This window comes from Notolepis coatsorum, assembly GCF_963971535.1.
Source record: "Notolepis coatsorum genome assembly, chromosome: 8".
Lineage (NCBI taxonomy): Eukaryota > Metazoa > Chordata > Actinopteri > Aulopiformes > Paralepididae > Notolepis > Notolepis coatsorum.
Window position 1 is genome coordinate 116,611,795 of NC_140172.1, and position 27,579 is coordinate 116,639,373.

The 27,579-nt window shown below is 42.3% G+C and overlaps 1 protein-coding gene across 1 annotated transcript in view; it reads right to left on the bottom strand.

Moving 5' to 3' along the window:
• Positions 1-23,574, bottom strand: part of faxdc2 (fatty acid hydroxylase domain containing 2) — a 28,859-nt gene extending 5,285 nt beyond the window's left edge. Inside the window, exons 1-7 of the mRNA XM_084320679.1 lie at positions 23,458-23,574; positions 22,587-22,615; positions 19,296-19,393; positions 18,594-18,697; positions 15,176-15,297; positions 6,769-6,974; positions 2,684-2,789 (exon numbers count right to left, since the gene is read on the bottom strand). Of these exons, the coding sequence (XP_084176805.1) occupies positions 2,684-2,789; positions 6,769-6,974; positions 15,176-15,297; positions 18,594-18,697; positions 19,296-19,393; positions 22,587-22,615; positions 23,458-23,485 (693 nt within the window). The 5' untranslated portion in view covers positions 23,486-23,574. The remainder of the gene's footprint in view (positions 1-2,683; positions 2,790-6,768; positions 6,975-15,175; positions 15,298-18,593; positions 18,698-19,295; positions 19,394-22,586; positions 22,616-23,457) is intronic.
• Between the last annotated feature and the right edge of the window lie 4,005 nt (positions 23,575-27,579).

The following is a 27,579-nucleotide window of genomic DNA, read 5'->3' on the forward strand; positions in this document are numbered from 1 at the left end:
TGTGGGGGGGGGGGGGGGGGGGGCTGGGGTCGGCCGACCGATGTGTCAATGGGTAGGTGTGGTGACCGTTTAACATTCCAGACTGCAGGCAGTACCAATCACGCCGCACCCGTTTGTATAAACATCTGCATTCGAATTTCCACCCGCCAGTTCTTTGCAGATAACACCAGCGACGGCCGCAGAAACGCAAAATGGATATACATCATTTTTTCAAGGCAAAGGAGGATCATAACAGTAATTCAGAAGCTCTAGAAGATCGCATCCGTGAAGCCACAGCGAGCCCTGCCCCTGGGCATAATAACACCTTGACCCGATCACCTGAGGCTTCAGGTAATAATCCATAAAACATAAAACATGAGGACCGACAGTGAAAAGTGGGATGACATCTGGAGCAAAATCCAAATATTCTGCGTGAGTCTGATTATTTTTAATGATTTGCTCAGCACGGTCCATGTCGCACACACAGCACTTCAACGGAAAGACACAACATTATCTAAAGACGCAAGTGTCCTGGAATCAATGATGAAAAGCTTCGAAAACATGAGGACCGACGGTGAAAAGTGGGATGACATCTGGAGCAAAATCCAAATATTCTGCCAGTCAGTTGACGTTTGTATGGAGAGCGGGGATGAGAGACGACCACGCAAGCGCCCCATCAGACAGCCAGCTGCTCTCGCAGACAGCGTCGTCACCAGCACTCTAGTCTCTAGGCCAGAGAGAGTACGAGGCAAGCACAGCAACCACCATGAAACAGAAATGGGCCAGTCAGCTGTTCTATCCTGTTTTGGACACACTTCTGGGCGAGTGTCGAGACAGATTTTCCCCGCAGGCACTGGCCATTGCTAAAAGTGTTGATGCTGTGTTCAAATGTGATTACGGGGGTGCAGAGAGCCTGATCAGCCAGTATGCAAACATACTCAACATCAACCCCAAACTCACACTGACTGAGATGACAATGGTGTCAACACAAATCCAAAACGGATCCACTGAAAACATCAGAAGTGAACTTGTGTCTGGACATTATCCAAATTATGAAAAGCTTTTCAGTTTGGCTCTGTCATTGCCCGTAGGCACAGCAACATGTGAACGATCTTTCTCAGCAATGAGACGCATCCGGAACTGGCTAAGAACCACCATGGGCCAGGAGAGACTGACAACTCTGAGTCTGCTTCACATCGAAAGTGATCCGACACACACACTTGAAGCAGAAGAGATCATTGCTGCCTACGATGCCAAGACGAAACGTCGCATATTGCTGCATTAAGGTAAGACTGATTGATTTAAATCATATTGAATGCCTTAATTTGAACACTTAATTTGCACTACAGTATATGAAATGAGTGGAGCTCGCTGTAGTATAGTGTGTGTGTGTGTGTATAAATTCAGGACCATGGACAGTAATTAATTTGTGTCACCGCTCCCCCCCCCCATTCTTGCCCCATTACAGCAACACAGACGAAAGACGAGAGAAGAGAGAGAGACAGACTGACGAAGAGAACTACCGCTTCATATGCGCAGCCCGCTACTGATTTAATTTGCAAATAAAATTTGCAATATTGACTGCAACTACTGATATTATTATTATTTCATAATAACCTACATGTCTGGTCTTAAAGGAAGGAGGAAAGTAAAAGTCACTTTAAGCAAGGAACAGATGTGGTTCATCTTGTATAGTTTATTTAGATAAGTATAGCATAATGACGGAGTTAAAATTATATATTGTATAGTAGTGTATATAGGAACCAGTGCCTTCTCAGGAATTTAGCATGTCTATTTTTATCATGCACATTATGTCTTCTTAATACCATTTTTTTAACGTCTTTTATTATTGTATTTTGCACAATCGATGCGGCATGACCACCCGCATTTCACATTGCCCTGGTATGTGTGACAAATAAACCTCTTGATTCTTGAGTCTCTAATAAATGTCCTTGAATTTGAAACAAACCTTGTTGTGTTGTTATTATATATCCTTTCTAATACTATTGCAATTGCATAGTTAGTTCATATTTCATGATCAGTCGTTACAATTTCATCCTGGCGGTGGTGGTGTGTATAAATTGATCAAATTATGCAAACTAACTCTTTGTTACGCCATTGTGGGGGGGGGGGGGGGGGAATCCCTTGCGTGACTCCCAATTATAGCCTACCCTAATATTCGGCGCACCCGCCGCCTATGTAACCTGCACTGTAGCACTCAACACTTTGATGAACATTGTTACTCAGCTGATAAGAGTTGTACCCTTCCTGCTGACTTGTCATACAAAACTTGTAAGTCGCTTTGGATAAAAGCGTCAGCTAAATGACTAAATGTACCGGTAAATGTCTAATGGAGAAAATTGGTCGTATTTTGACCGTCTCCCATCCCAAGACAGCAAAATGTTGGTCTACGTCTCTGCTGTTTACTAAAAGGAATTGACGGGATTGGTACTCAGTATTGGCTTGGAAATCAGAGTAAAATGTATGAATCATGCAAAAGAAATCTATTAAAAAATGTATTCTGGAATTGATGCATTCCTAGAGAGAGAGAGAGAGAGAGAGAGAGAGAGAGAGAGACCATAGCAATGACTGAAGCCTCTATGTTAAAGGAAGCATCCCCAGAGGACTGTGATCAGAGCACGAAAATAACCTTTTCCTTGTGGTTAAAATTATCATGATGTGAGATGGGAATGATGGGACATACGAAATGCTCCACAGGATGAGCGTAGATGCAGACCACTCCGACAGGGGCCGTCCACTCATGGTGCTGCTTGTGGACGTGTTTATACAGGAGAGGGTGGTGGAAGAGCCTGAGAGAGAGAGAGAGAGAGAGAGAGAGAGAGAGAGAGAGAGAGAGAGAGAGAAAGAAAGAAAGAGAGAGAGAGAGAGAGAGAGAGAGAGAGAGAGAAAGGAGGGGATCAGTCTCATAACTGCCTTTACAATAGAGTCCTTTCACTGAATACTTGGAATGCCCATCCCCCCCCCCCCCCCCCCATATTGGAAGAGAAAACAGTTGCAAAATGTGTGAAACAATGGTTGCTATGTGTGTATATATTTGAAATACATCAAACAAACATTTTATAAACGTTATTTAAATGTATTATTACTGGATCTTGTAAACACATCACAGTGGAACAGTAACATCATTACCACTGCAAAGAAATTCAGCATTTTCTTTCATAAGTGGTTACCAGTGATTACAGGCAGCCATGTTGGAAGAGAGTCAACTATATGAGTCAATTACACAACTTACATTCCATGCAATGTCGGGGAGACACCAGAGAGAATTGTAAATTATTTCAGGCTTTCTTCAGGTTTGGACTCATACAAAGGTTAACCCTTAATACTCGGTTCAAGTTTGGACTGAATTATTACCATTATTATTTTGAATCAGGGAGGGACATGGGGTCTTAGTTTAGGTTTGTCTTGTCTTGTTTGCTGGCCAAGCAGTCTGTTTGTTGGTATTTTGACCTAATGAATCTTGAAATCCAGACTTCGGAAATAGCTGTGCGGTGTCTCTATTTGGAACCGGTGACACTGACCAACCTGGCGGCAGCTAACATTAGATGGATATTGTTTCACGTGTTGCCTCCCTGTAAAAGTCCTTAAGAATCTTGAAAGGGAGGCTCAGGGGAAAGGTCTGAATACATCTACCCTAGTATTCCTCCCTAACCCCAGCTCCTGTCCTAAAGCCAGCTCCTGTCCTAAAGCCAGCTCCTGTCCTAAAGCCAGCTCCTGTCCTAAAGCCAGCTCCTGTCCTAAAGCCAGCTCCTGTCCTGAAGCCAGCTCCTGTCCTAAAGCCAGCTCCTGTCCTAAAGCCAGCTCCTGTCCTGAAGCCAGCTCCTGTCCTAAAGCCAGCTCCTGTCCTGAAGCCAGCTCCTGTCCTAAAGCCAGCTCCTGTCCTAAAGCCAGCTCCTGTCCTAAAGCCAGCTCCTGTCCTAAAGCCAGCTCCTGTCCTGAAGCCAGCTCCTGTCCTAAAGCCAGCTCCTGTCCTAAAGCCAGCTCCTGTCCTAAAGCCAGCTCCTGTCCTAAAGCCAGCTCCTGTCCTAAAGCCAGCTCCTGTCCTAAAGCCAGCTCCTGTCCTAAAGCCAGCTCCTGTCCTAAAGCCAGCTCCTGTCCTAAAGCCAGCTCCTGTCCTAAAGCCAGCTCCTGTCCTAAAGCCAGCTCCTGTCCTAAAGCCAGCTCCTGTCCTAAAGCCAGCTCCTGTCCTAAAGCCAGCTCCTGTCCTAAAGCCAGCTCCTGTCCTAAAGCCAGCTCCTGTCCTAAAGCCAGCTCCTGTCCTGAAGCCAGCTCCTGTCCTAAAGCCAGCTCCTGTCCTAAAGCCAGCTCCTGTCCTAAAGCCAGCTCCTGTCCTAAAGCCAGCTCCTGTCCTAAAGCCAGCTCCTGTCCTAAAGCCAGCTCCTGTCCTAAAGCCAGCTCCTGTCCTAGCCGCAACAACCCTCCCCACAATCCCCCTATGAACTCTTATGAGTTAGCAATATTTTTGCTCAAACTCGCAACGTGCAAATCACGCACCAAGCACACCTACTTTTATTGTGGGAAGTGGGGAGCCTGTGGACTGACCTCCTGTGGACTGACCTCGTGTGGACTGACCTCGTGTGGACTGACCTCGTGTGGACTGACCTCGTGTGCACTACGACGCGACAAAGAATGGACTTTTTTTAAGAAATTGCCATCAAACTTTCTAAAGGAATTGCTATCTTGTATATCTTGTCCACAACAAAATGCTCAAAATGTTTTCTCGTGCTTTTATTGAAACCTTCTGCATCCTCTGCTGGTTTGGCACAATGCCACTGAGGGAAAGACTGTCAGGAAAACTGTAACAAGGGCCAGTAAACTGGATCACATTACAACGTATGGAACGCATCTACAGAGACATTGTGGTGAATAAGGCAAACAACATTGTAGGCGTGACCCTCGCCTCCTCGTTTGAATTGATGCCATCTGGGCGACCCCCCCCCCCCCCCCCCTCTCTCCTCCATTTACTAAAAATAGATCTAGGTTTTCATTTGTTCCAGAAGCCATTAAGTTCTTAAACCGGTAATGAACTAGCACTCTATCCCCCTTGCATTTTGACCTACTCTTTTCTGGTTACACAGGTTTTTCAGTCTGGGCAGCAGTTACCCCCCCTGGCCAAACTATTCTTATTGTTGTTTTCCTTTTTCCTCTCTCTCTACACCTAACTTGTTGCAAGGTGTGAGGTCCAACCTAGATGTTTTTCTGTGGTTTTCTGGGAAAGCTCGACGAACGCTCGGTGCCACCACTGGTCACCAATAAAACACATTACTATCACTATCATTCAGCACCAGTCACGAGTAAAGTCGGGTTAACTCGCCAACCGTTCAGCGCCAATCACGAGTAAAGTCGGGTTTTAATCGTTATTTCTTTTATTAGCTATATTATCCATTCATTTTTCATCCATCCAGCCAGATGTTATCATTGGGAATGGGTCTGAGCTCGCAAAAGGGCAAATACCGCCGCCTACGCCTTCCAGCCGGTATTGTCAGATAATTGGATTATTTCTTTTGCATTACATCAGAGACCAGGTAAGGACTCTATATATAAAATCTTGCGTTGATCTGATATTTCTTTCTACCGCGATCGAAGCTATCTGTGTGTGTGTGTGTGTGTGTGTGTGGCTGTTTACCGTCGAGTACAGGAGGTGGCGGGGGGAGCGCCGCGCTACGAGGGCCATTTCATGTATGCACGAGGAAGGATAATAATGATAATCTAACGTTGATTTCAGGAAGATTTGATAATCAGGCGAAAAATGACAACATGTTTAGTGTATTCCACTAAAGGGCTATTATCACGTCTTTTCCTGGGATTACTAAGAATCACCAAAACTATACTCATATTCAAAACGGTATAAAACGGAAATGTACGGATGAAAAAACAATCTGTTTCGTACATGTTGACTGGAAGCAACTCACTGACAATCGACGGGTGTATTAGACCCATAGCTATAATATAAGATATATTTTAAGCACTCGCAAATCTCGCAGTTCTCCCCATTGATTAAAGCGATGGCGTTCTAGCGCCCCCTGGCTCATTAAGCGGTGGCGCTGAATGAGTTAAAGGAACACTCCAACATTTTGGGAAATTAGCTTACCCTCTTCTCCAGAGAGAGACAAGAAGATAAGATACCAGTTCCTCTCTGTTTGTTCAGTAGAAAGCTATCTGGCTGCATGTTAGCCTAGCACAGCACAATGAATGGAAGCGGACATGACCGGTTAGCCTAGGCATTGTCCAACTAACACCTCTCCCGAAGGCTAACCGGTCATGTCCACTTCCATTCATTGTGCTAAGCTTGGCTAACATGCAGCCAGATAGCTTTCTATTGAACGCACAGAGAGGAGACTGGTATCTATCTTATTATCTTATCGTCTCTCTCTCTCTCTCTCTCTCTCTCTCTCTCTCTCTCTCTCGGTAAGACGGTAAGCACATTTCCCAAAATGTTGGCATGTTCCTTTAACCTGTCAGGTCAAGGTGCTGATCTTATTGGCGACCAGTGGTGGCAGCACCGAGCGGAGGGTTTGAAAGGAGACTTATTGCTGCGGTAAAAAGGGTATTGCTGTATTTCAGCAGCGGCTTGTGTTTTCACCACTTCCTGTTGATCCCTTCCAAAAACACAATGCAAACTTGCAATAATCAGTTAGGACGGGTTATTGACTTAACCCTCAGAATCTGCGGCGGTTTGAAATTACATAAAATGTTCTGCTGCCCAGAATACACACTAGCAAGCTGGGGCACTGTTGGGGCTACTACCCCTCCCCCCGCCCACCCTACCTGTGTGAGTAGTAGAACATGATCTCCTCCACCATGCCGGCGGCCGCCATCTCCACCAGGGCCCAGTGGAAGGTGGGCAGCTCTGGGCTGCAGGGGTTCCCCCTCCAGGTCATAATGTAGTAAACCCCCACCACCATGGGCGCCGAGATGAACACCTGGTTCAACATGACGGTCTTTACTGCGTGCCGTAATTTCACCGGGTCCACCTGGAGAGAGAGAGAGAGAGAGATAAGATAAGTTAAGTTATTCCTGTATTGATCCCCTTAGGGGAAATTCAGGCATCATAGCAGCATGGGGGGTGGGGGGGGGGGGGGGTGTACAGGTACATGGTAATAGTAGAAGACATAATACAGGTAATAAACGTATAGTACAGTAGAAAAGAGAGCGAGAAGCGAGATGATATAAGCAGAGGGAAAGAGGAAGAGAAGGAGGTGATGGATGGTCAGTAAGGAAGCACCGACACCAGCCTGTGTTGTTTTTTTTATTTGTATCCCATTTAATTTTATTACACCTCTTTATTTTACAGTTGTACAGCCCTGGCCTATTTTTATTTTATAATTATATCCTATTCTATTGTGCTTCTATCTTAATTTAGTTCATATTTCATTTAATTTGATTCCACCTTTCTATTGTATCGTCTGTCCGTTAATGTCGCACCGAAAATGACCAAATCAAATTCTGTGTATGTGAAAACTACTTGGCAATAAACACCTTTCTGATTCCGATTTCTTGATTCTGATGTAACTATAACAGGTTAAAACACAGAATATCAGAGAATCTACCCCATTATTAAAATATGATACCAAGAGCAATGAACAACATAGCAGAACCGGATCTCCTCACTGGTAAACAAGAATACCCTGAAGACTAAGGGCGTTTTCACACCTAGCTCGTTTGGAGCTGTTATTCCGGAACCTGGAGCGTTTACCCCTTATTTCGGTTCAGTTGGGCATATGTGAACACAGCAATTACATTCTGTTGCGGAACAAAACAAGCGGACCGAGACCACCTGGAGAGGGTGGTCTCGGCGCAGTTCCAACCGAACCCGAAGCGGACTCGTACGCTGTGAGAATGCAATCGATTTAACAAACCGACACAATTAATAATAATAATACGTCGTGGGTCAACGTGGAGCAGCGATGAGGTACACTGCGTCGTTGATATCAGTCAGCCGCGCACAGGAGAGAGGAGCCGGGGTCTCTGTAGTGACAGCAGCAGCACCGTGCGGGGGGGTCTCTCTCTCTCTCTCTCTCTCTCTCTGAATGAATGTGGACTGTTCCATTGGGGAGCTTTGGTGGTAATGCGAGTGGCTACAGACCGCTGCACTTAAATATAAACATTAGTCTACCTGGAGACTCAATGAGGTAATTGTAGATGTCGCCATAAGACGCTTCTGGCCATTTAGTGGGATCATTGTTTCATTATCCTGGTCGGCTGAAAGGACACTGGCCACCGAAGCTCCCCCCTCTGATGGAACAGTCCACATTCATTCGTGCGTCATCTCGCGTCTCCAGACTCTGTGGGCAATCTGCGCATGTGCATGGGTAATAATAGGTGCTTTAAAATGAGCTTTTTCGCTGCCGATTTAGTTCTGATCGATTAGGAATGGCTCGCGCCGTGTTCAGGAGATTGAGGCGCATAAAAGACTATTCGATCATGTCTCTAGCACCCCCACAGCCGTATCTGCAACCACTTACATCACGGCTCTCATCCACATTCATTCATTTGCTCCCCCGCTCTCTCCTCCCCGATTTCAATGTAACGCGGAGATTCAGGGTTGGGGGGGGGGGGGCACACCCCAAAATCTGACCAATGAGTGATAGTTTGCTCGCGCGTGCGTTTGTTTTGGTCCGTGTGAACACAGCCGTGTGAACACAAACGAACTAAGAATCAAGTGCAACAATTGTATCATAATAATCCCTGAATCGGAACAAAGCAAACGAACTACAGGTGTGAAAACGCCCTAAATTACAAACATCTCAAAACAAACTGGTCAGACTACTGCTTGACCTTACTCCTACAACCCACCTCACCCCTGCCCACTTTGACAACCTAGGATGGCTTAGAGTAGACGACAGAGTACAGCAACTTGCAATGGGCCTGGTCTACAAGATACACTACACGACCAAGGTACCCATGTACATGTCAAAATACTTCCCAAAGGTCAGTGAATACCACGATCACAACACCAGAGGGAGCTCCACAAATCATGTTAAACCCAGATTCGGCTCAAACAAGGGACTAAATACGTTTCGCAATTATGCCACATCAATGTGGAACGCCCTACCCAAAGCTGTAAAGGAATGTGAATCACTACCCACTTTCAAAAACACAAAAAAACCTACGGGAGACTGCAATTCTAAACTGGCCCCTGTAAATGTCCTAACACAACCCCCCCCTCCCAATGTACAGTAAATTACCAAGTATGGTCTTGTCAATATTCCAATGTACAGTTTTGCTTGTTCAGTTGTACAGTGTCCCCCACCCACTCCTCCTACCCCCCCCCCCCCCCCCCCCCAACCTCCTCCAATGTACAGTTTCTATGTCAAATGTATATACCGGTACTCTCTTTTCTGGACTCTTTTCGTATCACAAACAATACTGTATTTGCAAATCTGGTATGTCATAAATGTATAGATGTAGCAGTACTGTCTATCTGTATGTCATGTATGTCATATATGTTATGATGAATTGAAAATGGGGGACCCTGATGTAAACAAGACGAACGTCTTTCTCTGGTCTGCATCCCCTTAACAATTGTATGTATTGAGCTGTACTGTACCCATTCTGCAATCTGTTAATACAATTTTCAATCAATCAATCAATCAGAAATCAAAACAGAGGGACTGGGTTTTGCCACTGAAGCATCTTAGAGCTCTTTAATGGAGAAGAGCTCCCCCCTCCCCCATGCTGCCATGACACCTGGATTTCCCCAAGGGGATTAATAAAGGAACACCTGACTTGACTTAATGATTACCACCTGCTATTTGATTACAATCACCGGTTGTTTACAACCAAGATGTCTACAATCAAATACTATGAATACTATTTAGTCAAAGTAACGGATTGCATCAGTAAGTGTGTCAGCCAATACTTTTTAAGTTTAGTAGAATTTGGCAGTAAAGAAATGGCATCAGATACTGTACATCTCAGATCCAGTTACAAGGTAGATACGTGATAGTTGAAAGGTATATCAGATAAACTACTTTATGTGTGTACACAGCTGCTCAAAGTCCATGGCCCTAACATACCTCTTCAACTTTGAACCCAGATGACACACGCATGGAAATAAATACATCTTCACTGTACCGGTACATCCAAAAGCATTACACTGATTTGGAACGCAAACACGAGACAGGCAACGTGTATGAAGACATTTAGGTAACCCCCGGGTCACAGGTCTACCAGCGTTAGCCTTTAGGAAGCCAATAGTAAACCCATAGCAAGGGGTTACATTGGGTCAGACGTGGGTTATCGTAATGGCCATTGACCAGTGTTCAACGACATTCATTAATCAAACACAGTGTGAGGACTTTGGACAGGTGGACGTATGCAACATGCTCTATCAAACTCAGTCGGATGTTACAACGGCGCATGTCTAGATAATGTGGATTTATGTCAACATATAGATTTTTGGTCACTTTGGGGGTTTTGTTTGATTTTATATAAACAACGTTTTGGCCTTCAGAATATCATATAACTATTTTTGCCAGATTCAGATGATAAATCACAAATGATGACAAGCTAGCAGCGAACACTTTGTCAATCTACTCTGCTCCTACTCAGAACGGTACCTCCCTCCCACTCGGTCTCGCTGGGAGTATGAAAGAAAGGCTTAGCTTCATACAAGGCAGGGATGGGTTTTCATCTGATTTAAAATAAACTGTCTTGGCTTTTCAGAATATTTAGATTTTATCATCAAATTCAGATGATAAATAAAATGTTAACACACGCAACTTTGCCTTACAGTTGATCAGAAAATGAAAATACAATCCTCGTCCTCTACTTCAGTTAGCCTAATCAATACGATCAATGGATTCACGTGAACAATAAATAGTAAGACTGTTGAACACCAATATTATGAGAGGGGCAGCCCTGATGAGTAATGGATTCAACTGATCAGTGAATACTTTTTGACAGCACACAGAAACACACACTGATGAAAGTGCGCAATTTTTACATCACTACTCTCTTTGGTAGCTAATGTTAAGGTGGATGATGGATAATAATGGATTGGATGATGAAATTAAACTGAGCAAAAACGTCATACAGTTCAAAATCAATTACAAAAGAGCGATCCTAGAAAGGTACAGTAAAGAGGAGATGTTGGAGACATTTTTGGAGATGTTGAAATTATTGTCTTGTTTTCATTTGTTGCCGTTTTTGTTCTGATAAATACTGGATGCACAGTAGCCTATTGATTGTAAAATAACTATTATTTAATAACAGTAATTATTATATTAACCTGATCAATGGACAACTGATTTTGTTTGCAGATCATTCTGTAGGAAAAACACTGAGTTTGGAAAAATTGTTAAGGGTATATTGCAATAAGGTGTAGGACCTGATAAGCATATTGCTTCATCCTATTTTATTTATCATTTTATTCTTTGTATTTTCTTTTTTTACATTGTTATTTCTTGTTCGAAATAAACTATTGATTCATTCATTCAAGGCTATGTTATCTAACAAGGTTATGCTATCTGTTATCTCACTAATAGAAAATTCCAACTAGTAGGTAATAACAATGAAATTAAATATCTGTTACTTTACATAACACATTATGCCATACAATAAACAGCTTGAACTGCTTACAACGGAATTATCAGAGGGCCATAAACAGAATGTCATAAAATACCAAACTTTAACTGATTATCTGTTTAGGCCTATGATTGATGCAATCAAATTGCACCAGTCCAATGTAATGACAAGGGTTTATCAGGCAAATAAACAATATGAGAGCACCACAGTCCGTTGAGGCTTTCAAAAGGGGACTAAAAACATTTCTTTAAGGCATTTGCCTAAATGGACCGACTGATGCCTTGTGTTTCTAATTATTTTTTATTTTTTTATTTTGATCTGAATGTTTCTTCCATTTCATTGGTTGTTTTATTAATTTGAATTGTTTTATTCATTTAATTTTTTCTTTTTATCTTCATCTCCTTTCATGTAGCACTTTGAGATTGTTACAATATAAAGTGCGTTACAAATCAAATGTATTATTATTATTATTATTTACTATCTAATTATACCACTAACTACCGCGAAAGTTTATTTGGGTGAAAGTTGAACTGATCTAGGTCAAGGTCAGATTTAAAAACAACCCAGGTTGACCAAAGTGCTGCACAATACAAAGTACAAAAGTACTGTACATACAATACTAATAAAAATACAACACAAGGTGCACAATTAACACAAACAGAAATAATACTGCAAACAGTACTACACATATAACAGAGTTGTGCCCTTCCTGATGACTTGTCGTACAGAACTTGTAAGTCGCTTTGTAGTAGTAGTAGTAGTAGTAGTAGTAGTAGTAGTAGTAGTAGTAGTAGTAGTAGTAGTAGTAGTTTATTCAGTCATCATCTCACACAATACAATAATACACCATCATTTAACAATATTTGATTTTACAGTGACAATGAATTTGGATAAAAGCGTCAGCTAAATGACTAAATGTATAACAATACAAATACAACAGAAATAGAAGCACTGATGTATGGCTCAACTTGAATGAAAAGCGGTGAGTCTTTAAGACGCAGATCTAATATGTAAACTGTTCCACTGCTTGGGGCAGCCACCCCCAAGGGCTCAGAATCAGAGTGCTCGTCTGTAAAAGCTCTATTGTATATCTTTGAAGTTTAGCACTCAGAATATGTATGGAAAATGAAGAGGTGGCATTGGTGCTATGGGAGGGACAACAAGTCAATACTGCGATATATCGCCGTACTTCCTCTTGCGACATGTTATCGATATACTGGCACTTAGGGCTGTACGATTAATCGGGGAAACAATCACGATCTCGATTTATAGCCCTATGCGATCTCATTTCAAAATGTTGACGATAAAAAAAATAAGATATTTTTACTTTACTTTTTTAAATCATGACAAAAAATAAGAATCGTGTGAGAGAATCGTGATCGCAATTCTTAGAGAGAAAAATTGTGATTCACATTTTAGCAAGAATCGTGCAGCCCTACTGGCACTAGGCATCGATTTCTTTTTTGCTTGACAATCCTATTTTACTGCAATAAAAATGATTGGAATGAGGTGAACAGGCTGACAACGTTATCTTATTAGATAAAACAGATGTATATATTTTTATTGCAGATGGTAACAAAGTTTTCCTTTGGGGACATGATTAATAGTTAATAATAATCACGTTGCAGTCAGTGTGTGTGTTAACACTTTGGGTGCCGGGAAAAGCTTTACAGCGTCATTCCCGGCCATGCTCAAGTTGCCGAAGGACGCTTTACAGCGTCTTTAATATCAATATTTCAAAAATCTGTGATCGGATTCATATTTCCCCTCCGCTGGCCTGAGATCCACCAGGAGGACCCACTGAGCTCTCTGGCGGTTCAGGAGCGCCATCTGGTGGCCGATCGGCGCAATCGCCAAACAGGAAGTGCTGTGGAGGTTGTGCTGGTCGGCCATATTACTTCCGGCCACTCGGTTTGGCTACCGGCACTCTGGCTCGTCACAATATATAGCGATCCATTGCCAATAACTCGATAAACAACATGATTTGGACGTATATAGTATTATACAAGCTGGAAATGGTTCATCAGGATAAACATCCCATAATCGAAAACGGTCTACACCACGCTGATCGTCCAACGGTGCGAGGAAGATCCGGTAAGATTCAGCGTTATTTTTGAACGTGTTCCATATAAACTGTTATGATGAACATATGACCCACACTAGATGAATGATATAACGCTGCCCACGGAATTATAAACGATCCCCCGCCCATCCGGTCATCATCAGATCATACGTAGATCATTCTAGAAGTACGTCCAATTGAAATTTTTTATATCGCCCCGATTGCCATCAAACTGTATTTCATCATCAATATAATGCATTTGGGGCTATAGATCACGTTCTGGAGAAAGCTGCAGAAAGAGATGAAAACATACTTATACATTAGACCATACTTTACTATGAATATGTGAATGAAAAAGTTTAACGTTGCTACACAATGAACAATACATATAGGACTTTGAATGGGCCCTAATAATGGCAATGTAGCAATAGAATTTAAAAAGTTATAGCCATGCAAAGAAGGGGTACTTCTCCATAGACAAATAGAGCTGGCAATCTATGGTATATCATGAATTTAACCCATGGCACCCAAAGTGTTAAAGAGGCACTATGTTGTACATTGTTTCATATACAATTGGCCAGTTTGTGATGCACACTAAAGAATCTGATGGGCTTTCATGTCAATTCTGTGAATGAATAAATAATTCCTGCTTTTTGCCTTTTTATGGGTATTTTTCCTTCTTCAGTTACACAGATATCATGATGTATCGTAGATTAAATTGCTTGCAATATATTGATGATCCCAGATATCATGTATTGTGATATTATCGTTATCAAGGGCCAAATTCGTCACAGTATCACGAGTTACGTGCATCATCCCACCAGGCCATGTGAGCGGATCGGAGCATGAGCGGCGCAGGGAGCGGAGCGGGCGGTTTTGACGTGAGCGAGGAGTGGGTTTTAAAATGGGTCGGCGCGACGTCCGGAGCGAGAGTTCTCCTCCGCTCCAATCCACTCCGGGCCGCTCACACAGTGGTTTAACACTGATGTAATAATATACATGTAGTACAATGCCAAAGCAACAGATGGCGATGTACAAACATGAAGGCCATTTTCAACCAATGAGAATTGAGAAGGGTGAACCTGTGATATCCTGTTCAGGCTTCACTCCTCCTCCTTCACTCACTCCTGTTAGAAAAGTATCGACGCCATTGTTGTTGTCGTTAGCTTACATGCTAACGTTAATGGCAGCGACCATAGCATTGTGGCTTGGCTAACTATCATCGCTTAATAGAGCTAGTGAATGGATAAACAACGTTATTTAACATTGCAGAATGGGTACAATTACAATGCTGCTCAATACAAACAATTGTTAAGGGGCCCAGGGGGTGTAGACTGTTGTAGTTTGAGCTAATTTACACCATGCTCCAAAAAAAATCAAAAAAAGCCGAGCGATCTGGCGCGGGGAGCGGGGAGCGCCTTGGGGGCGGGATCAACATGAGCGATTAGCGGAGCGGACCAAGCTTTAAAGAGCGAAGAGCGGATTTCTCGGCCGCGCCGATCCGCTCACGTGGCCTGCATCCCACCCTTAATCAGTGCTGGTACACTCCTAGTCCAGCCCCTAAAATGAGAGCGCACAGCTTACCGGGGTGTTCTTATCCGTCTGGATGCGGTAGCGGGTGATGAAGGAAGGCTTGTCGGTTATGTCCACCAGTAGGAGCAGAACATTGGCCACCCAGAACGTCACCATCGGAACCAACATTGTCCCTGTTGAATAAACCAGAGTGTGTTATGATGATTTATCTAATATACAGGATGATTCTAATATCTGTAATGATCAATTCATATATAAACGAAGAATCCGGAGGCAATTAAATTAGTTAAATTCAGGCATTTAATAAGCAAGCAAGCTCAGGTCATTACAGGCATTAGAATGACAATGAGTTTACAGCAACAGTCATATTTATATTGTAAAACAAAGTATCAGTTTCTGAAACATATGGAAGTAGTCAACTTTTCTTTTCTGTGTGAGAGACACAAACATCCTTGTCACGCCATCAGCCTCAAGGTCACGGGGAACTGCATGACCTCTAACCTCTTACATACTAAGGTAAATACAGAGACAGTAGACAGGATACAGGATACGTGCCTAAGGAATATAAGACGTAACAGATGAAACAAACTCGTGAACTAGGCTTGGGGCGATATTAAAATTCCCCTACTGATGATATTGCTTGAAGAAAAACTATAAATTATATTATCGTCCAGAAAAATGCTGAAAAGGTGCATATGTGGCAGCTTGTGTTATGAAAGATTCTGACCTTATTGTTGTTGTCGCTAGCTTGACACAGGCCTTTGCTACAAAGTTAACGTCATAATCTCAGGGAAGATTCAAGCATTTTGATTCCATCTGCCAATCAGAATTGATGAAGTGGGCGGTGATGGACATATAGCGCTGTGAATTAACACTTGACCAGTGAATATAACTATGCCCCACTGCCTTTTTCACATCAGAAATGTTTAGTTGTTGTTATTGTCGCCGTTGTTATTGTTGTTGGGCACAGCTCTAGAGGATGCAACAGTCATGGTTGGAGGATCAAGAAAAGGGTTTGATTAAATTTAGTTGATTCAACTGGAAAGAATCCAATGCAAAAAAGCTCCTTGAAAATATAAGTTGAAAAAACAGTGTAGCATTACAGTGTAGAATTACAGTGTAGCTTTATAGTGTAGCATAGCATCACAGTGTAGCATCACAGTGTAGCATCACAGTGTAGCATCACAGTGTAGCATCACAGTGTAGCATCACAGTGTAGCATCACAGTGTAGCATCACAGTGTAGCATCACAGTGTAGCATCACAGTGTAGTGTTACAGTGTAGCATTACAGTGTAGAATTACAGTGTAGCTTTATAGTGTAGCATAGCATTACAGTGTAGCATCACAGTGTAGCATCACAGTGTAGCATCACAGTGTAGCATCACAGTGTAGTGTTACAGTGTAGCATTACAGTGTAGAATTACAGTGTAGCTTTATAGTGTAGCATAGCATTACAGTGTAGCATCACAGTGTAGCATTACAGTGTAGCATCACAGTGTAGCATTACAGTGTAGCATCACAGTGTAGCATTACAGTGTAGCATCACAGTGTAGCATCACAGTGTAGCGTTACAGTGTAGTGTTACCGTGTTACCGTGAAGCATTACAGTGTAGCATCACAGTGTAGCATCACAGTGTAGCATTACAGTGTAGCATCACAGTGTAGCATTACAGTGTAGCATCACAGTGTAGCATTACAGTGTAGCATTACAGTGTAGCATTACAGTGTAGCATCACAGTGTAGCATCACAGTGTAGCATCACAGTGTAGCATCACAGTGTAGCATCACAGTGTAGCGTTACAGTGTAGTGTTACCGTGTTACCGTGAAGCATTACAGTGTAGCATCACAGTGTAGCATCACAGTGTAGCATCACAGTGTAGCATTACAGTGTAGCATCACAGTGTAGCATCACAGTGTAGCATCACAGTGTAGCATCACAGTGTAGCGTTACAGTGTAGTGTTACCGTGTTACCGTGAAGCATTACAGTGTAGCATCACAGTGTAGCATCACAGTGTAGCATTACAGTGTAGCATCACAGTGTAGCATTACAGTGTAGCATCACAGTGTAGCATTACAGTGTAGCATCACAGTGTAGCATTACAGTGTAGTGTTACAGTGTTACCGTGAAGCATTACAGTGTAGCATCACAGTGTAGCATCACAGTGTAGCATTACAGTGTAGCATCACAGTGTAGCATCACAGTGTAGCATCACAGTGTAGCATTACAGTGTAGCATCACAGTGTAGCATTACAGTGTAGCATCACAGTGTAGCATTACAGTGTAGCATCACAGTGTAGCATCACAGTGTAGCATCACAGTGTAGCATCACAGTGTAGCGTTACAGTGTAGTGTTACCGTGTTACCGTGAAGCATTACAGTGTAGCATCACAGTGTAGCATCACAGTGTAGCATTACAGTGTAGCATCACAGTGTAGCGTTACAGTGTAGTGTTACCGTGAAGCATTACAGTGTAGCTTTACAGTGTAGCATCAGTATAGCATCACAGTGTAGCATCACAGTATAGCGTTACAGGTGTCATTCATGCTACCAGGGACAATAGCGTCCTCTTCTAGGTTGAACCCTATTCCTCGACCCCCAGGTTCAAACCGTGAGGCGTGAGCCCTGTGCTTGCCAGCACAAAAGCAGCACCACCGATCTCCAACTCCCACCACACTGTGTTGTTGACTCCATTACACAGTGTCATAGATGAGAAGCCTTGCATGCTTTGGGAGCTGAGGTGTTGTGTTTAGCTCAGGGTGTTGTGTTTAGCTCAGGGTGTTGTGTTTAGCTCAGGGTGTTGTGTTTAGCTTAGTGACCTTTGTGCACAGATGTGCCAGAGCAACAAACACACATATGTGATGAAACAGTATCCTCGTGCATTGACTGTGGTATTGGCTGAATGCTGAGCTCGCTCTCTCTCTCTCTCTCGCACATTTCACAACTGGTTTCTCTTAAAATATGGGTGACAAATGGGCATTCCAAGTAGGCCTCTATTATTATTATTATGTATGAGAGAGTTATGAGTCTCTCTCTCCCTCTCCCTTCTCTCACCCTCTCTTCTCTCTCTCTCTCTTCATTGATATACTACACTAGTACACATGGTGCTTGTGTGAAGGGTGTTGCTGCAGTCATCAAGAAGTTCCCAGGGTGAAGATACGGTATGTACAAATAGGCAATAGCGAACATAAATCCTTAGCTAACCTATAAAACACAGCTCAGAATGTCAGTCCATTTGAATGGTGTTCTAATGACTTTCTACCAGGAGCTTTCATACCGTGGTTAGCTCTGGTTGATGTCATGTATAGATTGAACTAGTCTTACACAAAGTGCCATGCCGTTGAGATGCCACCAGGGGTGAGTGAATAAATCGCTGACTGAATGAAGGAGTGAGTGAGTGAGTGAGTGAGTGAGTGAGTGAGTGAGTGAGTGAGTGAGTGACATTGCTGGTCATAGATGATTTCCTACCCAGGAAGAACAAGGAGGCGTCGTGTCCTTCGTAATGCTGGTGCAGCCTGGTCCACTGGTCCTGCCAGAAATCTCCCGACGCTCCCCAAAACCTCTGCAGGTGCCTGGATGAGATGAGGAGTCGAGGTTGTGTTTTAGAGAATCTGTTTGCTCACATGGTAATAATAGAATTGCACGTTTTTTTGCACAGGTAACGTAGAAGAATACTACACATCAGGCACATATCAGGGCTGTTACAATGCTACGGTCACACAGGCCATACCAAGCAGAAAGGAACGAAAGGAAGAAAGAGGAGGTTTCCTGTCGCGCAATAGGCCACAGGTTTACGCTTGCTTAATTACCTACCTCAAGCCCCGCCCCCTTTTCTTGATCATCCAATCACAACTGCTGCTTCCTCGCAACAGCTATGATTGGAGGATCAAGAAAAGAGGGCAGGTTTGAGGTAGGTCAATTAGTTGATTCAACTGGAAAGAATCCAACGCAAAATATAAGTTGAGAAAACAGTGTAGCGTTACAGTGTAGCGTTACAGTGTAGCACAGTGTAGTCAAAATGTTTCAACCTGTCTGGACAATTCTCAATACTAGTGAAAATCAATTAATGGTTACAAAACAATATTAATAAATTGCTTTATATACAGAATTGTAGCAATAATCAGAGTTCATCAAATGAAAAGACTGTTCAAAAGGTTAAGACAACACTACCATGTTAGCGAGTTACTGAACGCGGCCAAGATTAAGAGTCCGCTTCCGATGATGAAGGCTGCTTTCTTAACCGAGTCCCACAGGCCTCCAGGAGCCTCCTGAGGTGCAGGGGACAAGAGGAGAATGAAACACTCTGATGTAATCCCATAATAACAGTGCAATCCATCATGTTTTCTTTTGCTCTGCTAAAACAAAGATAAGCCTTTGATTTGCTGGGATCTCTGTTAGGTGTGGTTTATAACACAACCCTACCTCTTAGGAGAGAAAGACAGCATACGGGGTAGGTGGAGGGATACATAAGAAAATAAATAGAGCTACAGTGAAGTGCTTCAGCACCATACTTGATGCATGTCTGTAGTGTATGAATTGTATGGTGTTCATCTTCCTTTTTAGTGTTTTCTGAAAATATTCAGCTATAGATTATATAGATTCAGCTAGGGAGCTATACACCACTGAATATGAAGGTACACAGTCATGGATGTATGCAAAGGTGTGGATTTTTACTATACCTGTCGTCCATGATAAGTGACTTCCATCCATCAACAACTCACGTGGTCTTATGAATATAAAACATTTCTGAGATACTGAATTTGGGGTTTTCATGAGCTGTAAGCCATAATTATCTAAATTAAAACAAATAAAGGCTTGAAATATTTCACTTTGTGTGTAATGAATCTATAATCTATGAGAGTTTCGCTTTTTGAATTACTGAAATAAATGTACTTTTCCACAATATTCAAATTTATTGAGCTGCACCTGTATACACTATATATTCTTTAAGATAATAAAAAAGAAATCCTTGCAGCAGTATTAGTATTTTCAATTAAATAGCACCATGACAATTGCATTACAAGTTAATGACTGTTAAATAAATACTGTTATACCGCCAAAACTAGGAAAAATATTGTGACATGATATTTTGCCCATATGGACCAGCCCTCTGTTCTGCTATAGAGTCGGAGTGCAAATGATAAACACATTAAAATACAAAGCAGAGGCAGTTTATACTAACCTCAGTCACTTTTTTTTTTAATCTGAAATCCATTGCCAAGCGGACCAAAGGAAGGTCCAATAATTAAGGCTGAATCAATTAAAAGGTAGAATCTGTAATGGCGTCAAATAGCGACCTCTAGGCAAATGATGACAACATAGTACTGCACTTCGTTTACAGTTTTTATTTTTGTCTGGCGTGTTTCAGCGGGTATAGGCTAGTGGTTCCTACTGCTGGCCAGACCACAGGCCAAGAGAGGTCTGGGGAAATTCACAGTATAAGTTACTAAACTACTCCAACCCCCCAAACAAAAGAAGTAAACAAGCAAGGCAAAGCAACATCAAGGGGGGCTCTTTTGCCTAGAGGTCGATGTTTGACAGCATTACAGATTATACCTTTAAGTAACGTAATTCTGGGGATTGATGTCACCTTCAATAGCACTGTTAAAATGGTCACTTTTACCCGTTACCCTGTGGCCATAGCAACAGTCAGTGGCAACATGGTTTCACTATGCAATAGTGGCCTCACAGCTGATACTTTTGCAGTGCAACAACTTAACACGGGTGGCTCAGGCCTACGCACGCACACACACATGGATACAGACACATTAAAGAACTCACAGTCACGTTCACACTCACCCCCCTCTCTTTTATCTCTTGTAACAACCAAGTTATATTAGAACACTGTCTAAAACTCTCACCTTAACCCGTCTATTGTGTGCGTGACTAGTCTATTTCCACCCACGGCAGTGAACAATTAGGCTGGGGAGAATGCTACTCTTCAGGTTGAGCCTGTTTTGATCACACCGCATGAGAGGCACTATTTCCAGAGAGCACACCGCGGTTGGAGCCCAGGTGACGGATCTGCCTACAAGTTGTTTACAGGATATCTTACACCTGAGCCTCCTCTCAAGTACACTGGCAAAAACCACCAAGTTCCACGGAACACTAAATTATTGGTTTTGCACGAGAGAACGTCACACAATATTCCAAGCAAACACAATGGGCCTGCTGGACTTGGTCCAAATTGTGTTCACTTGGAGAGAAAATATTTAACAATTGAACCTATTTTAAGCCCTTGGGTGCTTTTTTCCCCTTCCTTGTTTTTTTTTTTCTTTTTCAAACGTTTCCTCATAATTCTATTTAGGATATTCTTAGAACACTCTAGATTTCAGTGAGCAGTAATATTAGTCTGCATTATGATGCTCACTATCATGATTTACTTAACAAAACACACTAATATGCCTCACCACACCAGTTAAAACTACTGGCCTATAGGCGTCTTTATTGTTACTTGCTTGACAATCACAACATTGTCACAAGTACAGTGGACACACTTGCACATTTTCTATATATATATATTTTCTATATTATGTCCATGGTATATTACATATCATAGAAGATATGTTGATCACATTTTCCCCCTTGTAGCTGTGTTAAAAAAAAAACTAAAAGTAAATGAAATAGTAGCATCATGACACAATCGGAGGCTATTACAAGATAAAGACTTGTAATAAAGACTCATAATGTATTAACATTGTAACAGGCCTCTCCACCAGGCAGTAACTGGTATTAAATACTCTTTATTAACATTGTAACAGGTGTCTCTCCACCAGGCAGTAACTGGTATTAAATACTCTTTATTAACATTGTAACAGGCGTCTCTCCACCAGGCAGTAACTGGTATTAAATACTCTTTATTAACATTGTAACAGGCCTCTCCACCAGGCAGTAACTGGTATTAAATACTCTTTATTAACATTGTAACAGGCCTCTCCACCAGGCAGTAACTGGTATTAAATACTCTTTATTAACATTGTAACAGGCCTCTCCACCAGGCAGTAACTGGTATTAAATACTCTTTATTAACATTGTAACAGGTGTCTCTCCACCAGGCAGTAACTGGTATTAAATACTCTTTATTAACATTGTAACAGGTGTCTCTCCACCAGGCAGTAACTGGTATTAAATACTCTTTATTAACATTGTAACAGGCCTCTCCACCAGGCAGTAACTGGTATTAAATACTCTTTATTAACATTGTAACAGGCCTCTCCACCAGGCAGTAACTGGTATTAAATACTCTTTATTAACATTGTAACAGGCCTCTCCACCAGGCAGTAACTGGAGGTAACCTGACTCTGTGCACACGTTCAGACTCATTTATTCATTGCAACTGCATTGTGAACTGCTGCAGTGTCGCCTGCCTGCCTAATATTGTCATTTGTTTGTATGGATGAGAGTCTGTGTTTGTATGGATGAGAGTCTGTATAGCTGTATATAGTCTTGTTGTGTTCTTGCCTGTCTGGTGGTGACTTCAGCCTTCATGTCTGTAAAGCAAGAACAGCACTCTGTTATCTGATGTCATTATTTTAATGGCAGGTTTCCTCCATGTGGTATTCCCCCCCCCCCCCCCCATACCAGGGGGTAGATATCTGATGTTCATGGTCAAATGCTTGTAAAAACTATTGTAAAAAGTATCCATCAGTAACACAAAGGTAGCTATCTTTAAAATAGCATTAACCAGCTGTCATTCCCCTCAATGCATTATTGGTCAATGAACAAGGCTGATTGAGTGAGTGGAATATTCATATGTATTCATATTGTTCATTTATTCTTGATTTTGAACTTCACTTATTAATGACCTTGGTTATCCCATCACGTGACAGCAATAATCTGAGTTCAGTACAGTTGTAGCCTAGGGCAACATCTAGGAGTACATTGGCCGGTTCAGGCATATGCATAATCCTATTAAAATACTTTGACTATGTGATATTTCCCCCAAATCCTTAGAGGATAAGAGCCTGGGCCCTGGGGGGAACCGAAATGTCTTAGATCAGCAAATACTTTATTCGGAGACTTTCAGACAATAGTCTACGGTAATATAGCCCAACAATTAGAGTATAGTAGACCAGACTATAACATAAACAGCATGGTATGGGTAACACGTAAATTCATTATCCAGTATCCGGTGCATAAACCAGATGAATGCACTTGTAATATAAAAAAAAAAAAAAAAAAAAAAAACTGGGTCATAATGTTCACTTTAACTCCTCCACACTGCAGTTATAGAACAAAGAAGCCGCTGCTGCCACCGATACTCCGGGCAAAGCATGATAGCGAATTAAGGTTCCAACGATCAACATCAACAATATGCAATAGATCCACTTACCGTTGCTGCGGGTATCGACCGTCATCATCTCTACTGTCAGTGCTGCCAATGAGTGTAAAAAAGCTGTTGTTGTTTTATATAACACGATGCAAACATATTTACAACGCTGCGAGCCTCGGGATTGGTGGATCACTGGTCAGCTGACGAGAAGAGGGGGGCCTGACTGTCCTGTTTTCTGCAGACAGGGAGATGTTTTCTCAAAGCCTGCTCGACGTGTCGGGTGAAGGGTGATCGCCTAACCTATTGAACAGCATAGCTTATATAATAGAAATCTGAAAAAGTAGGCTAAGGTGTTTTTGGTTTGAATGGCGATAAAGTATAACTATATAGCGAGCCTACTTTGTTAGAAAAACAACACATTACACATACTACTTGTGTAAGAAACACAAACTGCGGCATGCAGCCAACACCTGCATCAAGACAGATCAAGACATGAACAAACACATTTGAAGGTACGCACGCATCCGGCCCCAACAAACACATTTGAAGGTATCCGCATCCTGTACCACAGCGCCCCCAACCTTTATTGCCCCAACATTGAGAAGCATGCAACTGCAGAGCCGCAGAGCCAGCGGCGCTCTCAGGTCCGGCGGTCTGGGGACCGCTCAGCAGCGCCACCCACCCAATGGCTGAATTGGAGTATTGCACTGTGCGGGCACAGCTGTGAGATCCGCGCGAGGCCAGATATCTTGAATGAATGCGTTTATTTAAACTTTAATTAACAGATTGCAGAATGGGTACAGTACAGTACAGCTCAATACACACAATTGTTAAAGGGATGCAGATCAGAGAAAGACTTTCGTCTTGTTTACATCAGGGTCCCCCATTTTCAATTCATAATGACATTTATGACATACTCAATATACAGATATAAAAATCTAATCTAATCTAAACTAATCATGACATTACATTTATGACATACATATATGCAGTACTGTTAAATTTGTGACATACAAGATATGCAAATATACAGTACTGTTAAACAGAGATCCTAACAGTAACCAGTACAGTACAATACTGCTGTAGGCCTATAATACTGCTGTTCATATCCAGTATACACATATTTACATTAAACATAATATTCACCATTCCTTAATTACCATCATATACCCACCACATCACATAGACTGTAGTGTATAGCATATAGCAAAAGTATACTGTTACCTTATATTTATGTAAATAAGTAAGGCAATTGAAATATAACAGAACTTGCGGCATCATATTGTTAATTTTGTTGTCAAAATCTGCAGTACGGCTCAATACACACAATTGTTGGGGGGATGCAGACCAGAGAAAGACTTCCGTCTTGTTTACATCAGGGTCCCCCATTTGCAATTCATCATAAATGTACAGTTCCCTCCCCCTTGTTGTATATATTTATACTGTTAGGATCTCTGTTTAACAGTACTGTATATTTGCATATCTTGTATGTCACAAATGTAACATTACTGCATATATGTATGTCATAAATGTCATGATTAGTTTAGATTAAATGATTAGGTTCGATTTTTATATCTGTATATTGAGTATGTCATAAATGTCATTATGAATTGAAAATGGGGGACCCTGATGTAAACAAGACGAAAGTCTTTCTCTGGTCTGCATCCCTTTAACAATTGTGTGTATTGAGCTGTACTGTACTGTACCCATTCTGCAATCTGTTAATTAAAGTTTAAATAAACGCATTCATTCAAGATATCTGGCCTCGCGCGGATCTGTCACAGCTCTGCCCGCACAGTGCAATACTCCAATTCAGCCATTGGCAATTCAGCCATTGGGTGGGTGGCGCTGCTGAGCGGTCCTCAGACTGCCGGACCGCGTGTAACTGTTCCGCAACAGTAAGTGACTTCCGGGGTAGGCCTGATTGGCCCCGACAGGCACGTGACGCGGCAAACTCAGGACGCGCAACGAGGCTGCTGAGAGCTGTCGCGCGGAAATAGGCTGTCTATTGCCATTCTCTAACACAAACTCTAACCTTAACCAGCTCCTTAACAGCGCCTAAACTTAACCGTTCTAACCTTAACCAACTCCGAAACAATGCCTAACCTTAACCTTAACCTTAACCATGCCTAACCTTAACCGGCGAAAGAATACACGTTAAAAAAAAAATCACGTTAAAAAAAATAAATTCAATGGGATTTGAACTCGTCAACAACGGACTGCAGGATCGCAGGACCGCTGCTCTGTGAGGTGAGCTGAAGCACAGAATGAAAGTCATAGCGGATTTGGACGGTTACATCATTCCGCAAGCTCTGCCGCTCCGCTCCGCGGAGCGTGCCGCGCGGCAGAGAAAGTTGCGCGTCACGTGCCTGTCGGGGCCAATCAGGCCTACCCCGGAAGTCACTTACTGTTGCGGATAAGCTATAAGCTGCCGGACCTGAGAGCGCCGCTGGCTCTGCGGCTCTGCAGTTGCATTACTATTGCCCACATTAACAATGCAACTTCGTGCTAGAATCATAAGGAACCGACACTTTACATTGAACAACATCTGTGAAAGCCGCAATGATCATTGTGTAACATCCACAATCTCATAGGCTGTGCTACAGGCTTGAACTCCTAATCATCCGTGGTCACGATTGATTGATTGATTGATTGATTGATTGATTGAACATTTGTATTAACAGATTGCAGAATGGGTACAATACAGTAGCCTACAGCTCAATACACACAATTGTTAAGGGGATGCAGACCAGAGAAAGACTTTCGTCTTGTTTACATCCTGGTCCCCCATTTTCAATTCATCATAACATGACATACGGGTAGAGACAGTAGGCAGGCTGTTGCATCTAGACATTTATGACATACCAGATCTACAAATATACAGTACTGTTTATGTGTACAAAAGGAGTCTGAAAAGAGAGTATACATTTGAGGGGGAAGAAACTGTACATTGGAGGAGGTGGGGTGGGAAACTACATTGGAGGTGGGGGGGGGGGGGGGGGGGGTAGGTGGGGTGGGGGAAACTACATTGGAGGGGGTTGACATTCACAGGGACCAGTTTCGAATTGCAGTCTCCCGTAGGTGCTCTTTGAGAGTGGTTTTGAAAGTGGGTAGTGATTCACATTCCTTTACGGCTGTGGGTAGGGCGTTCCACATTGATGTGGCATAATTGCGAAACGTGTTTAGTCCCTTGTTTGAGCCGAATCTGGGTTTTAACATGATTTGTGGAGCTCCCTCTGGTGTTGTGGTCGTGGTTGTTATTTGACAACCAAGTTGAGGTAATGAAATCACGTTTTTAAACAAAGAGGATATGAAGATGAATGCATAGACAGGGCCCTTCAGAAAGTAAAAACAAAAACACAAGGGGGTAGAAAGACAAAAAGAAAGCCATCAGCTGTCTGTGTTCTTAATTATACTGATAGATCACATGAAATAAAACATTCTATCAAGAAATACTGGCATATCCTCTCAAGTGATCCTAATGTACTGGCCACTTATTTGGTTCTCCACCAATAATTACTTACCGTAGAGGAAAGAATTTGAAAGACAAACTTGTACATGCAGACTGTTTATTTGAAAGATCAAGCAGCATGCCATCTCTGCCTGATGGCAACCACAAGTGTGGACGATGTGCACAATGTAATTGTACCACTAGAAGTAAGACTTTCTCACACCCTCTTAAAGGGAAAATCTATAAAATTCGTGGAGTTATAACATGCTCAACAACTGGGGTCATTTATCTAATAAAATGCAGCTGCTCCAAAGCCTATGTTGGAATGACAACAAGAGCACTAAAAACACGAATATCTGAACACCGTTCAGCTATTCGTAATAATAATCCAGATAGCCCTATAGCCATCCACTTTAAAGATGCCAACCATCCAATCACAGCTTTCAGTTACTGTGGTATTGAAAAAGTGGTCCTTTCTAGACGTGGGGGGGATCTGAAACAGATGCTTCTCAAGAGAGAAGCCTATTGGATAACGGAACTTCAAACATTTGGGACCACCTTTGGACTCAATGATGAACTGGATTTAAGTGTGTGTTTGTAAACTGTTCCACTGAATCCCATTGATGATGGTTTAATGTTTCACAATGATTCGGTCATATTGCTGTATATTAAATATGCTAAACTATATTGTGTTGTAAATATGACTGTTCGATGTTTCAAAAATGTTTTGT